General features: G+C 37.6%; 2 protein-coding genes across 3 annotated transcripts in view; one reads left to right on the forward strand and one right to left on the reverse strand.

Annotated features, from left to right (window-relative positions):
- The window catches only part of LOC143211118 (acyl-CoA Delta-9 desaturase-like), a 285,417-nt gene that overhangs the window by 82,002 nt on the left and 190,409 nt on the right, over positions 1-13,006 (forward strand). The window lies entirely within an intron of this gene.
- Positions 1,795-9,525, reverse strand: LOC143211119 (cilia- and flagella-associated protein 58-like). 2 transcript variants are annotated; one of them, XM_076428578.1, is made up of 4 exons: positions 8,795-9,525; positions 6,744-7,258; positions 5,419-5,643; positions 1,795-3,592 (listed from the first exon to the last, which is right to left on the reverse strand). In XM_076428578.1, the coding sequence occupies exons 2-4, from the start codon at positions 7,161-7,163 to the stop codon at positions 3,311-3,313; spliced, it is 927 nt and encodes a 308-aa protein (XP_076284693.1). In that variant the 5' UTR covers positions 7,164-7,258; positions 8,795-9,525; the 3' UTR covers positions 1,795-3,310. The 2 variants fall into 2 exon arrangements, with proteins under 2 accessions (XP_076284693.1, XP_076284694.1); XM_076428579.1 differs by lacking the exon at positions 8,795-9,525 and having other exon boundaries at positions 6,744-7,958.

Here is a 13,006-nt window from a genome sequence, read left to right on the forward strand (position 1 = left end):
TGGATATGTTGTCAAGACCATGATTCTGAACAACATTACCCTTTACAGTTTTTGTCGGCCGGCTTTAGTTTACGCGATAAATGCAAAAACTTGTAATTGTAAATCGATCGATTGTACTATCTTCTACCCGATTTGGATGAGCTTTGGATATGTTGTCAAGACCATGATTCTGCGCAACAGTTCCTTTAGACTTTTTGACGGTCGCGGAAGAACTTTACTTGTCAATTCATATGGGTGGATCTTTTTACCCGACTTACGGCAACGTTACCCGAACGAGAGAAGAAGCAGAAACTGATTGTATTGAAAACTCACTTATTCAGCCGTAAATCCATTTGCTGCTTCGAAATGTGTGTCACTGGGTCACTCGGTGACGAACTGTACAGATGTCTTCAGGTATACGACAGTACCGAAAGCTAAGGGACGTACGGCCAGGTCGACGAACTGCACAGCCGGTGGTAGAAGGCCTAAGGGATGCGCGGTCAAGTCGACGAATTTCACTTTCACTTTCGATTCGATAAATAATTCGTATGTTTATTTCACACAGATGCCTTGAAATTTTTCCACACTCACAATCACTGTTCACATTTGTCAACGCATAGTTATGCACTAATAATAATTGCCATATCCCTTGTCCTGCTGCACAAATTACAACAATCAGGTAATGCAATCACTAGACTGCGGATTTCATGCATTTGTAGCAAACATGAGTAGGTGCATGTTAAGACACTAGAGAGATTAAAATAATTTCAAAACACCAATGTATTATTTTCAACTTCTTAAAATGATCACAATCAAATATCTGTCTGGCTCCTGTCCCTTGTAATAGCGGCAGCCAACTTTCATTTTACATAAAGATCCGCAGTCTAGTGATTAGATTAAATAATCGTTTAATTAGTTTAAGAAATTATTATTAGTGCATAACTATGTGTTGACAAATGTGAACAGTGATTGTGAGTGTGGAAAAATTTCAAGGCATCTGTGTGAAATAAACATACGAATTATTTATCGATTCGAAAATGAAAGTGAAATTCTGGATCGTCGACTTGACCGCGCATCCTTTAGGCCTTCTACCACCGGCTGTGCACTTCGTCGACCCGGCCGTACGTCCCTTAGCTTTCGGTACTGTCGTATACCTGAAGACATCTGTGCAGTTCGTCACCGAGTGACCCAGCCACACACATTTCGAAGCAGCAAATGGATTTACGGCTGAATAAGTGAGTTTTTAATACAATCAGTTTCTGCTTCTTCCCTCGTTCGGGTAACGTTGCCGTAAGTCGGGTAAAGAGATCCACCCATATGAATTGACAAGTAAAGTTCTTCCGACCGACAAAAACTGTAAAGGGTAATGTTGTTCAGAATCATGGTCTTGACAACATATCCAAAGCTCATCCAAATCGGGTAAAAGATAGTACATCGATCGATTTACAATTACAAGTTTTTACAATTATGTATGTCGTAAACTAAAGCCGGCTGACAAAAACTGTAAAGGGAAATGTTATTTAGAATCATGGTCTTGACAACATATCCAAAGCTCATCCAAATCGGGGAGGATTCACATAATCTCGAGAAACTCTTGTTCGTTACGGCATCGCGGCGTTACACCACGCTCGTCTCCCGGCGCGCCGGGCTGAACGTGCCATCGCGCGTCTAGATCGCGCTCTGATTGGTCCGTGTTTTTCGTTAATAACTCCTAAACAAAGCCCCGGCTGACATTGGTGCAAAGGAAAATGTTGCTTCAAATGACCTAAGGAACCTCCCATTTCCCGGAGTCGAAGGGGTTTTGGGACACCCGTATGTCTATGGTTACACCGAGATTTTCGGTCGAACCTTTATCTTTGACATTTTACCACGGCGTTCGTTTTCGATATGACGCGTCGCAATACCGTCTGAAATTTACTACATGTCTCTGTTATAATCTCATAAAAATGTTCAAAATCGATTGTAAAATTTCACACATACAAGACTAAAAAGCAGAAAATAATTATTTAAATAAAAATAAATTTTTTAAAAATACCACGTTTTTAAAATGGACTAAAAAGTATAAAATAATTTTTCCTAGCCCCGTACAGATTCCTAACCACGTACAGATAATCCTGAAAATTTGTGATTGTGAATTTTTAACATCTACGCAAATACTTGTAAGATTTAAAACGAAAAACGTGGGGCGCATGCAATAGATAATTGATGCATGAATAGTTCACCTAAATTACTAAAAATTTTATTGCTTCGCAAATGATATGAACTGTTGTGTGAGATTTCTCAACGGCTTCTACTCTCTACACTCCTTACTATTATCTTGCGCCCCACGTTTTTCGTTTTAAATCTTACAAGTATTTGCGTAGATGTTAAAAATTCACAATCACAAATTTTCAGGATTATCTGTACGTGGTTAGGAATCTGTACGGGGCTAGGAAAAATTATTTTATACTTTTTAGTCCATTTTAAAAACGTGGTATTTTTAAAAAATTTATTTTTATTTAAATAATTATTTTTACAATAGTATACATGCTAAAGTACATGATGTAAGTAACAAATAAAGTCTGTTAATTTGTTAGAGACATTATATATTAAATTTGTTGTACATGTCATAGAAAACCATAGGTATCTTCCTCGAGCTCCCTCGAATGGGATACAACTTCTTCGTAACAGTTTTAATCAGTAGGTTCATACGGGATGTTCAGTTTAAATCGAACATCTAAATTATTTCCGTTACAACTAACTTTGGTCGAAAACGTGACGAATTAAAATAGTTCCTGTTGACGATAAGAAAAAGTTTCCAAGATTACATTGAATGAATTTCAACAAACGCAGAAATGATGTAGCTTATCGTCATTATTGTCACCAGATGCACGCCTCGCAACTATTCAAATCTATGGTTGCCATTTTTCTCTACCTTTAGTGGTAACAGAAATGAAGTAGTTCGATTTGAAGGGATGACCGTGTAGAACAATTTTAAACAGTTAGGAACTGCTTCAAGCCCCGATTTTAAGCGAGCCTCCGAGAAACCAAGTCGTCGAAAACGGATAAACAAATTAACCAGACCTTATCCGCGAATCAGCGCGGCGCGCGTTCGCGTCGTCGGAGCGAGCTATCCTCGGGTCGCAAATATTGACAGACATTACAAACACCGGGGGGAAGAAAAAACGACATCGCGAAAACAGTGGTTCGTCGACGACGAATACACACATGGAGAAATCCAGCGGAAGCACGCCGTTATATTTTCATTACGCGGTCGTATCGTTGGCTCTGCAAATAGAACGGGGTGGATCGTTTTCTTTTTTTTTCACCACGGAGAAGCCCTTGGGCGGGCTTATCTGCAGACACCGGTGTCCGCGGTGATGCAGTTCCTAGGGGTTGGAACCGCCATTTTGAAGCCACCCCCGCAGAACTGTCTCGCGGAAGATGATTGCCTCATCACCGGAAGCAGAGGCTCGCCAGGGGTTTTGGGCTTCGATCCTCTCGACTTTTGCAAGAGCCTCTTCTGAGTATAGTACTTCCTCTTCAACTCGGTCATCTCCCCGCTCATCCTGTCCAACCCGACCTGGTACTCGCCGATTTGGACCTCGTACATGCTCACCTCCGCCAGCAGGCACTGAGAAATCACCCCTTGAATCATTGAACTCGCGTGCTATCCGGCATTTGCTACCGTTAAAATACAGGCACACACTACCGGCTGATGTCATCGTGAATGTTTAAGGTACTCCACACGTGAGAACACTTCGGTCAGTTAGTTAGCGCCTAGGGCCGGCGTACGCCGCCATGGAAGTTTCAAATTATTGGTGAAATGAAAGAATTTTTTTCGGTAACATGGAATTATCTTGGCCTGTCAGTAGACAACGGATTTTATGCATTTATTAAAATTAATTTAGAACATTAAAGACATTAGATGAATCTAAAAATACTTTTATATTATTTTCAACCTATTGAACATATAGTCCAGTCGCCGCAGCAGGTCGAAAAAGGGCGTCTACCTGGAAAGTATTCCGAACTTAATGAAATTTTGGCACGTCATTTGGGGGTACTCTGGGGAGTCGAATCTGAGTTTTTTCGATCTCGAGGACCCAGTGCTAACTTGGAGATGGGGAAAAAACCTCGATTTTTGTTACCTGCTTTTGGTATTTCGCGTATAACTCAAAAACTATGGGTCCTACGAACTTTTCCTTTGATTTTTGAAAAGAGCATTAAATTTCCTTCAAATTTCACTCGTCCAACGTATTTTTTTACCCAATAGGTACCGAGAGACAGGTGTTCAAAATTAGGAAATGTTTCTCAAAATGACATTTTGAGCCTTACAATGTCAGGGGTATACATAGTATATAGATTATACGTAGATGTGTTGAAAAATTAAAATTACGAGCCAAAAACTTGCAATTTTCTGCTAAATGGCACAATGTGTGGCTCAAAATGTCATTTTGAGAAACATTTCCTAATTTTGAACACCTGTCTCTGGATACCTATTGTGTCAAAAAATATGTTGGATCAGTGAAATTTGAAGGAAATTTAATGCTCTTTTCAAAAATGAAAGGAAAAGTTCGCAGGACCCATAGTTTTTGAGTTATAGCCGAAATACCAAAAACAGGTAACAAAAATCGCGGTTTTTTCCCCATCCCCAAGTTAGCACTAGGTCCTCGAGGTCGAAAAAACTCAGATTCGACTCCCCAGAGTACCCCTAAATGACGTTCCAAAATTTCATTAAGTTCGGAATACTTTCCAGGTAAAAGTACCTGGCGACTGGACTAATATCATTCTCTCTTAATGAGAGAAAATCAATTTTTATGTCAGTCCGATTTGTTGCAACTCAGGTGGATAGTTTTTATTCTGCATAAAGATCAGCTGTCCTCATCATGTTTAGCGAAATATTTATATTCCATATATTTGTGGACCCGTCAAACAAGATGATAGACTATTTCGTAATTTTAAAGTAAAGTCAAGGTGTTGCTAAACATCCTCGAAAACGATATTTTCATTTCGTTGAACAATTACGGAAAAAACCTTTTTAATTTTACCAATAATTTTAAAATTGTGGTGTACCCCTTAACCCTTGCGGTATGCGAGCCGAATGTTGGAACAGGGTATTTAACATTTTATGTGATTTGACCTTAAAAGTTTTAGCTTTTCGCTGTATGGAATATTCATTGGTATTTATCGTGACTGGAGTAGTATGTAGGGCCTCCCTTCAAATCAGAATAAGTTTTTTAAGAATGGGCCAAACGCGCGTTAATTTAATATGTTGCGGTCGACGAAATTCCAACTATGCAAAATAACTCTGAAAGAATTACCTCAAATTGTTAACACAGAATTATTCACCGAAATTGCCGTTAAATTTCAATAAATGCTCGTACCGAGAGGGTTAAGTCGATCAACGAAGAAAGACGCCTGTTGTTTAACGATAGAATGGGAAACCTTTACAGAATTTACCTTCATCTTCTGTCCCCTTGCGCGCAATGCTTTCTGAGTTTCGTTGAGGGAAACCGTCACCTGAGGTCCCGGATGCTTCGATAGAATTTCACGAAGGTTCATGTACAACTTCTCGGTGTCCTTGATCTGCTTTTCCTTATCGACCAACTCGGAAGCCATTTTTATAACACGCTTCTGTAGAATCTGAATCTTCTTCAGCAGCTCATACGTAGATGGATCGGATCCCTGCAAAGAATTCGCAGCTATTCTTATGTAGCAACGGTGTCGTAAAAAATGACACGATACACAATCCCCCTTCGAAATCAATCAAACTCATAAAATAGGGAATAATTTTTTCTCGATTTCATCGTTACAAATAGACTGCGGATCTTTGTGCAAAATATAAATTTTCTGAACTCACTGTGAGACATAGACTTTCAATTATTTCAACGAGTAGACAACAGTTGAAGAATAATCGTGGATTCTCCTAGTGTCTTCACAGTTTTGGGATTTATCTATTCATTTTTCTTACAAATGTATGAAACATGGATATAGGAATATAGGGATGGAGGATGTCGTTGCGGGGTGGAAATCTTTTTAGGAGGGGACGAGGTAGAAGTTTGCACCCTTTTCATTGGCCGTGTCCGGCGCAAGCGCAATACGTCATTATGCATGCAGCGCCATGCATTGGCACAGCGTTACATACAGTTCCATAACCTTGACATAAGTTACATAAAATGACATTTATGATATCCTTATTAATTATTAAATATATAACACCTATTCATTTACTAAAAATAATGATTTTAAAATATAAATAACAAATTATGTAGAATTAGTATGTTCTTTAATTCGTGTTGCACGTTTTAATTTCCTTTCTATATTCTCTAATTTTAGTTTTCTTTAATCCCTCGTTCTAGAATTTTGTTCAGATTACAGATTTATGAATTATTTGAAATTGTACATAAGAACATGAAATATGTAACTACTAATTGCATAAAATTAAAAAATGTAGAAGATTTGCCGTTATCGAAAATTTATACAACTTCTCATTTTCTTCACTTTTAATTATTTAACAACGTTCACTATAATATTTGGAACATAATTCATATCACGAGTGTCATACGTTATTATAGGACAAAGGGTTAACTATCACTTTACTAGTTTCAACTTGTCAGATATATGTAAGCAATCTGTAAACATTTTTCATACTTGACGGTAGAGAGTATGCGCAGAAAAACCACCAATCAAATGGGTGCAAACGTCTACCCTGCCTCCTATATTCCTATATCCGTAGTATGAAATCCGCAATCTAATTATCACATGGCCAATGATTTAAAAGATACCTCGAGCTTGCGCCACCTGTGAATGTTCAACGGCGTCTGCACCTCCTCCTCGAGCGCCATCACCTTCAATCTCTCTCTGGTCAGATCCCTGTTCAAATGAAAGACTTCCTGACGCAGGTCGCTCATGTTCGTAATGCTCTTGGTCAGCAGCGTCTTCTCGGTCCTCAGATTCTTCACCTCGAGCTTCAGCAGCCTGATGTCCTCCAATCTTTGATTATACTGCGCCTCGCCCCGTTGCAGGGTGCCGTGTAACACTTTGATCCTGCTATACTGGAGGCTGAGTTCATCGTTCCGCCTGACCAATTGTGTGCCGAGGATGTCCCTCTCGTTCATGATATTCTCGATGTCCTTCATGTGACGTCCAATATCCGCCTCCGCCCGCTGGATCACCAGCCTCAGGCTCTTCTCCTCCTGCTTCATCTCCTCGATCTCGTGCTTCAGATCGGACACCTCCTTGCGGGAAGCTTGCAGTTCGACTTTCAATCCCTCCTTCTCCTTCTCCACCTTGCCACGAACTATAGTGGGAAAAACGAAGCATTGCGTGAGAGAGGACGCTGTAAAGAATGCAGCACCTCTACTGGAACTGTCGCTCGGCGACGATGCAACAGCGACGGAAACATAACAGTGTTTCTCTTATTTCTGACCTTGCATGACCTTGGAAGTCATTATGTTATATGTGAGTGAATTCGTCTTCATACGCTCACGCTTTCGTACGTTATTAGAAAATATGTAGCATCCCATTTAGAAAACTGAAGGTCACCTTCGTTTCTCGAAAAATAAGGTGCATATAAAACATTGACATCCCGTATTATTAATGTAATACACCCTGTATTATTAATGTATTATTAATATAATACAGCAAATTAATATAATTCACTCATATGTAACCCAATGACTTCCAAGGCCACACAAGGCCAAAATATAATTATTTGGACAGTAGATATAGGGAAGCAAAAATGAGAATTGGCATGTAAACATGAACTAAATAAGTTTAGGTTCATGTAAACAAAGTCGAATTTCTTAGCCATGAATTTATTAATTACTGCGGATCTTTATGCATCTACAGCAAAATTGAGTAGATGAAATTCGAAGTTGTTGAAAAATTATCAAAATTGAAGATGTCGATATACAGTCAGCGGCAATATTAAGTGGACACCCTTAAAAATCGCATAACTTTTTAGAAATTGGTCCAAAGGACTTGAATTTTTTAAAGATGTTAGACCGGCTAGGTCGCTAGAGAATAAGTAAACAAAAATTTATTAAGATTGCAATTGGTAAGAATTATACAAAATTTAAAAAAATGATGTTTTGTCAACTTTTTTATCTGGGCCTGTAACGATAATTTACAAAATGCGTTTTATAGATTTCGGTAACTTACATGCATACTGAAAATTTCATCGAAATCGGGCAACATTGCAATGAGCTACAAACGTTTAAAGATGATCACGTAAGGGCGAAATGCCCTGGCAAGGCTGAAAATCTGCGACTTTCACTCTTTAGCTCTCATCTTTAAACGTATGTAGCTCATTGCAATGTTGACCGATTTCGATGAAATTTCCAGTATGCATGTAAGTTACCGAAATCTATAAAACGCATTTTGTAAATTATCGTTACAGGCCCAAATAAAAAAGTTGACAAAACATCATTTTTTAAAATTTTGTATAATTCTTACCAATTGCAATCTTAATAAATTTTTGTTTACTTTATTCTCCAGCGAACTAGTCGGTCTAACATCTTTAAAAAATTCAAGTCCTTTCGACCAATTTTTAAAAAGTTATGCAATTTTTAAGAGTGTCCACTTAATATTGCCGCTGACTGTATGATTCTATATTTCTGTATGACTATCTATGATTCTGTATGACTCTATTCTAATCATTAAGGGAAAAGATAACATTCGATTCAGTTTCTGTTTCGTGCAATCGATGCAGACAATTCTGTATTTTGCATAAAGATCCGCAGTCTACTAATTACTATTTGAAATAATAATTTTTCACTCGGGTCCGACTTGAATTAACTGCTCGGCCGCTCGGAATAAAATGTAAACCGCTTACGAAACTCTTCCTTAACCAGGCCAGCCTCCTTGGCTACGATATCCTCTTTCAACTGTTCGGTCTGATGTCCGGACACAGTGAGCTTGTTCTTCAGCTCCTGTATATTGTCGTACGCTTCTATCAAGGTTTTATGCAGGGAGTTTCTCTCGGCGCGGACGGACTCGAACAAGTTCTGCTGTTGCCGGTGCCTCGTCTCGGCCTCCGCCAACCTCTTCTTGTACGTGGAAATCTCGACTTGCTTCAGCTTGACCTCGCTTATGTAGTTCTCGACCTGTTAACATGACGAAGTTAGCCGAACCGGGACGCATGCAAATCGGTCGTGCGACGTCTCGATTCCCATGCACGCGGAGATTATGCGTTGCGCAGCACAGCCGCGCATAAATAGCTGTAATTAGGTGTCTCGATGGTGCCGTCGGCAGTTTCAATATTCCCAGAAACGTCACCGGAGGCTACGAGTTTCCCTACCAACCTAATCAGACTCCGACTCTCGAGGAACAACTTATTATTAGATCCACCAGGTTCCCCGAAAGCTATTCGATATTCGGCTAACTATTTTTCCGCTAACCCTGTGTACAGGGTGAGTCACCTAACACTGGCCACCTGAATAACTTGGATGATTTGAAAGAAATGCAACAAAAGTTGTGTGGTTTCGTATTCAGTGTAATGTAAGTATAATCCCTAGTAGCACAAAATATTCTATACATGTTCATATAATATTAAAAAGAGATTCGATCTGTTTTTAATATTCAAATATACATACAATATTTATTTTACATTAAGTAGCAACTATTTTTTTAAATATGCAGGAAATATCTATTTCATGTTACGAGAAAAATATTTTTTTCTAAATATAAAATGAATCTTTACGTAATATTAGAAATAGAATATTTTTTCCTAATATACAGAGATAATATCTATTTCATATTATGAAAAAAATATTTTTGATATACAGCTGATATATGTATAGTATGATATATGTATAGTTTCTAATTTTTGTTATAACTTTTTCTTAAATTTGAAGATTTAATTGAATGTTATTTAAATATTGGCTTCACATTTTTTAAATATTTACCTTATATTTTTTAAATATCTAATTTATATGCTCTGAATATTTAGCTTATATTTTCTAAACATTCAATTGAAATTTCTTGTATATATATACAATATTCAAACTTGAAAAAGCCACACTTGAAAAAGTGTGGCTTAAAAAATGTTCTTCCAATATTTGAGAAAAATGTTTTTATCAAAAATTTTTGTGCTACTAGGGATGTATGATGTAAGAATTCACAATAAATTTATATTTTTCATCCTTTTTTGCGTTTATGACGTTAGATTTACAATTAGATGATCTTGAATAACCTTGAATGACTATATCGTAGAAATTACCTCGCGAAGGGCTAGAAACGTAGGAGTGCAAAAATATGTGGTACCTAAGTCAAAAATATGTAAGCCCCTTCACCTGAGAAAAAGTTATGCACACCACGTAATGGACCCCTCGAAATCGTGCAACTTTTGCCTGAGATTTCTCATTTTAAAAATTGTAGCACTCATTCAGGTGGCTTGTCTTAGGTGACTCACCCTGTATAACTTAATTTCAACAATCCATTTAAGCAATCCTCTCCGAATATCAAGAGCAGGCAGCTGCAGAGTTAGCTCAGACTATGGACGTCGCAGTCCGTAATGTTTTGTATATCCTACTGTCGCGGAATCAGGAAGTGGTGCAATCGGTGTGTAGTCAGACACGGAACAAGTTATACTGACGGATTTACGGTCCTGTGGCCAGCAGGAAGTGAAGGTAAACGTAGGACAGTCGTTCATTTCTGGTTTATTCTTGGACAGACGACGTTAGAAGGTTTGCCACCATATCTCTCCAACAATTTGTAACCAAAACGCTACCGTGTCTAACGGTGACTATATTTTCCAAGTCTTGTTCCCTAATTTGCATACTGCTTTGCAAGATCTTCGCGGAATAAACTTCAAATATATCAACAAGGACGTAGATCTCCATTACACAGAGATTTTGAATTTATATAAACGAGGACATAGATCTCCATTACAAAGTGATTTTGAATTTACATCAACAAGGACATAGATCTCCATTAGACAGTGATTTTGAATTTATCTTTTGTTAGCAGAATCAAATCTACGAGTTCTTTTGACACAACAATCAAAAAAATAATCACCAGACTGCAGATTTTTATGCACACGTGGTTTATAAACATTTTAAAAAATGCTGGGGTATCTAGAATTTCGATCGAGTTGTTACTAGACTGCGGATCTTTATGCATTTATGGAGAAATTGGTTGGATGAGAGATGTAAAACGGGAAAGATTCAAAAAATTCAAGAATGCTTGTAACATTGTTTTTATTGTAACAAAGCCGTTAAGGGATGAAATCAATTTTTACGTTACTCCTGCTTCCCGCAATCAATGCAAAACATTTTTATTTTGCATAAAAATCAGCAGTCTAGTTATTACCAGTGACAATTGGATTTTATTTGGTACCATTTTCTTAAAATTTGTCTACAAAAATTGTATATTGCATAAACATCCGCGCAGCTAGTACAATAATCACTTAGCGTTTCTTATCGTATGTTTCTAAGAAGCTTGTGATATGAAGGTGTTACTTTTAAACAATTGTACTCAATCAAATTTTATCAACATATTGTTATATGGTTTGTTTACTGCACATGACGAAGAATTAATTATTTATCGATTATTAATTTTTATTCGAACGGAAGGAACATTTATTTGATTAAATTCATATTTTCCTGACAATGTGGAAACGTAGAATGATTAATTAATTGTAGATGTGAATCTTCTTTTGATTCCGAAAACTAATTATAGAAGCTCAATTGTGGAAATATTCAGCATTATCGTTAATAACGTTGCGCCACCTGTATGGCAATTTGTACGCCAGCTGATGTTGACGCAACGTGAACAAATGGTAATCAGATGGAGTCGTGTCGAGGGAATAAGCTATCACGGTTCCTCAACCATAAGCAGCACAAACCATTTCGGTGGCTTCAGTCACGGTTTCCCCAAGATTGAATGCAAATAGCACGTTGCACCGAATATGCAGTTTATTGGGTTACATCGTATATACCACAGATTGATAAGATCACGCTAGGGTATATTAATGTTATACAGTATTTTGTTAGTTGATGAAAATATTAAAAATATTGTTTAGCTCACAAAGACAAATATTATGAAAATCAAAAACCTTTCTTGTATGCTTTTCGATACCTTAAAGCCATCACTGTTGATGAAATACTTTCTCTTAAATAATAGTATTAATTAAGAACAACATAACTTGATCACCTCGAATACGTCACTTGTTTCTAGATTGCCAAAAAAATATTGCTTGTCTCAAAAAGACAAATATTATGAAAATCAACGAAATGTTTCTCCAGCCCATCTAATATAAAAATGTGCACTCTCGCGTAATGAAACATCAATGTCCTTGAAATCTTGAAAGACATGACCTTGAGAACAATTGCTTGCTCACCATATCTGTCTGTTTGGATGAAATAACGTTTTCCTTTCTTTTTGCTATTATAAAGGGAAAGTGAGACATTTGACCAAAGGTTCCTCACTCTGCATGATAGAGGACGAATAGTGGTGATCGCATTTTTATACTTTACATTCCGCAAGTGTGAAAAGAAATGCGCATTACTTGTCGGACGAGCTGGTACAAGTACAGAGGTTCTCCTATGACTATACAGGATCTCATTTCGACCACACACTTTCCATACTGTTCTACTTGTCTGAACAAACACCACTTCGCTTCACTTGTCTGACCGCATACGTACCTACTCCACTTGCGGGCAGACGCGCAGTTCTACTATGCTTCCGCGACCACATATCGCCAACTGATTCGCATACGTATGAAGTTTGAGGACTGGCATACGATTAAAAAAAGAAATCGTCGAAAAATCGGCGATTGATTCAATCGATTGATGAAGTTAATCGTCAATCGTTGATTAAATGAAGAAATCGTCGAAAAAGCGGCGATTGATTCATCGATTGATTTAATCGTCAATCGTTGATTAAAAAAAGGAATCATCGAAAAAAAACATAAAAGCACGTAAACAGAATTTGTATTATGGACCAAGTGACAATACACCTAAACTCAGTTTACATTTTTTCAGTATTCATACAATTCTGATTACGTATTCCATTTCGAAATTTCAGCAGTTAATCATTAATCAAT

Source organism: Lasioglossum baleicum, chromosome 8 (genome assembly GCF_051020765.1).
Source record: "Lasioglossum baleicum chromosome 8, iyLasBale1, whole genome shotgun sequence".
NCBI lineage: Eukaryota > Metazoa > Arthropoda > Insecta > Hymenoptera > Halictidae > Lasioglossum > Lasioglossum baleicum.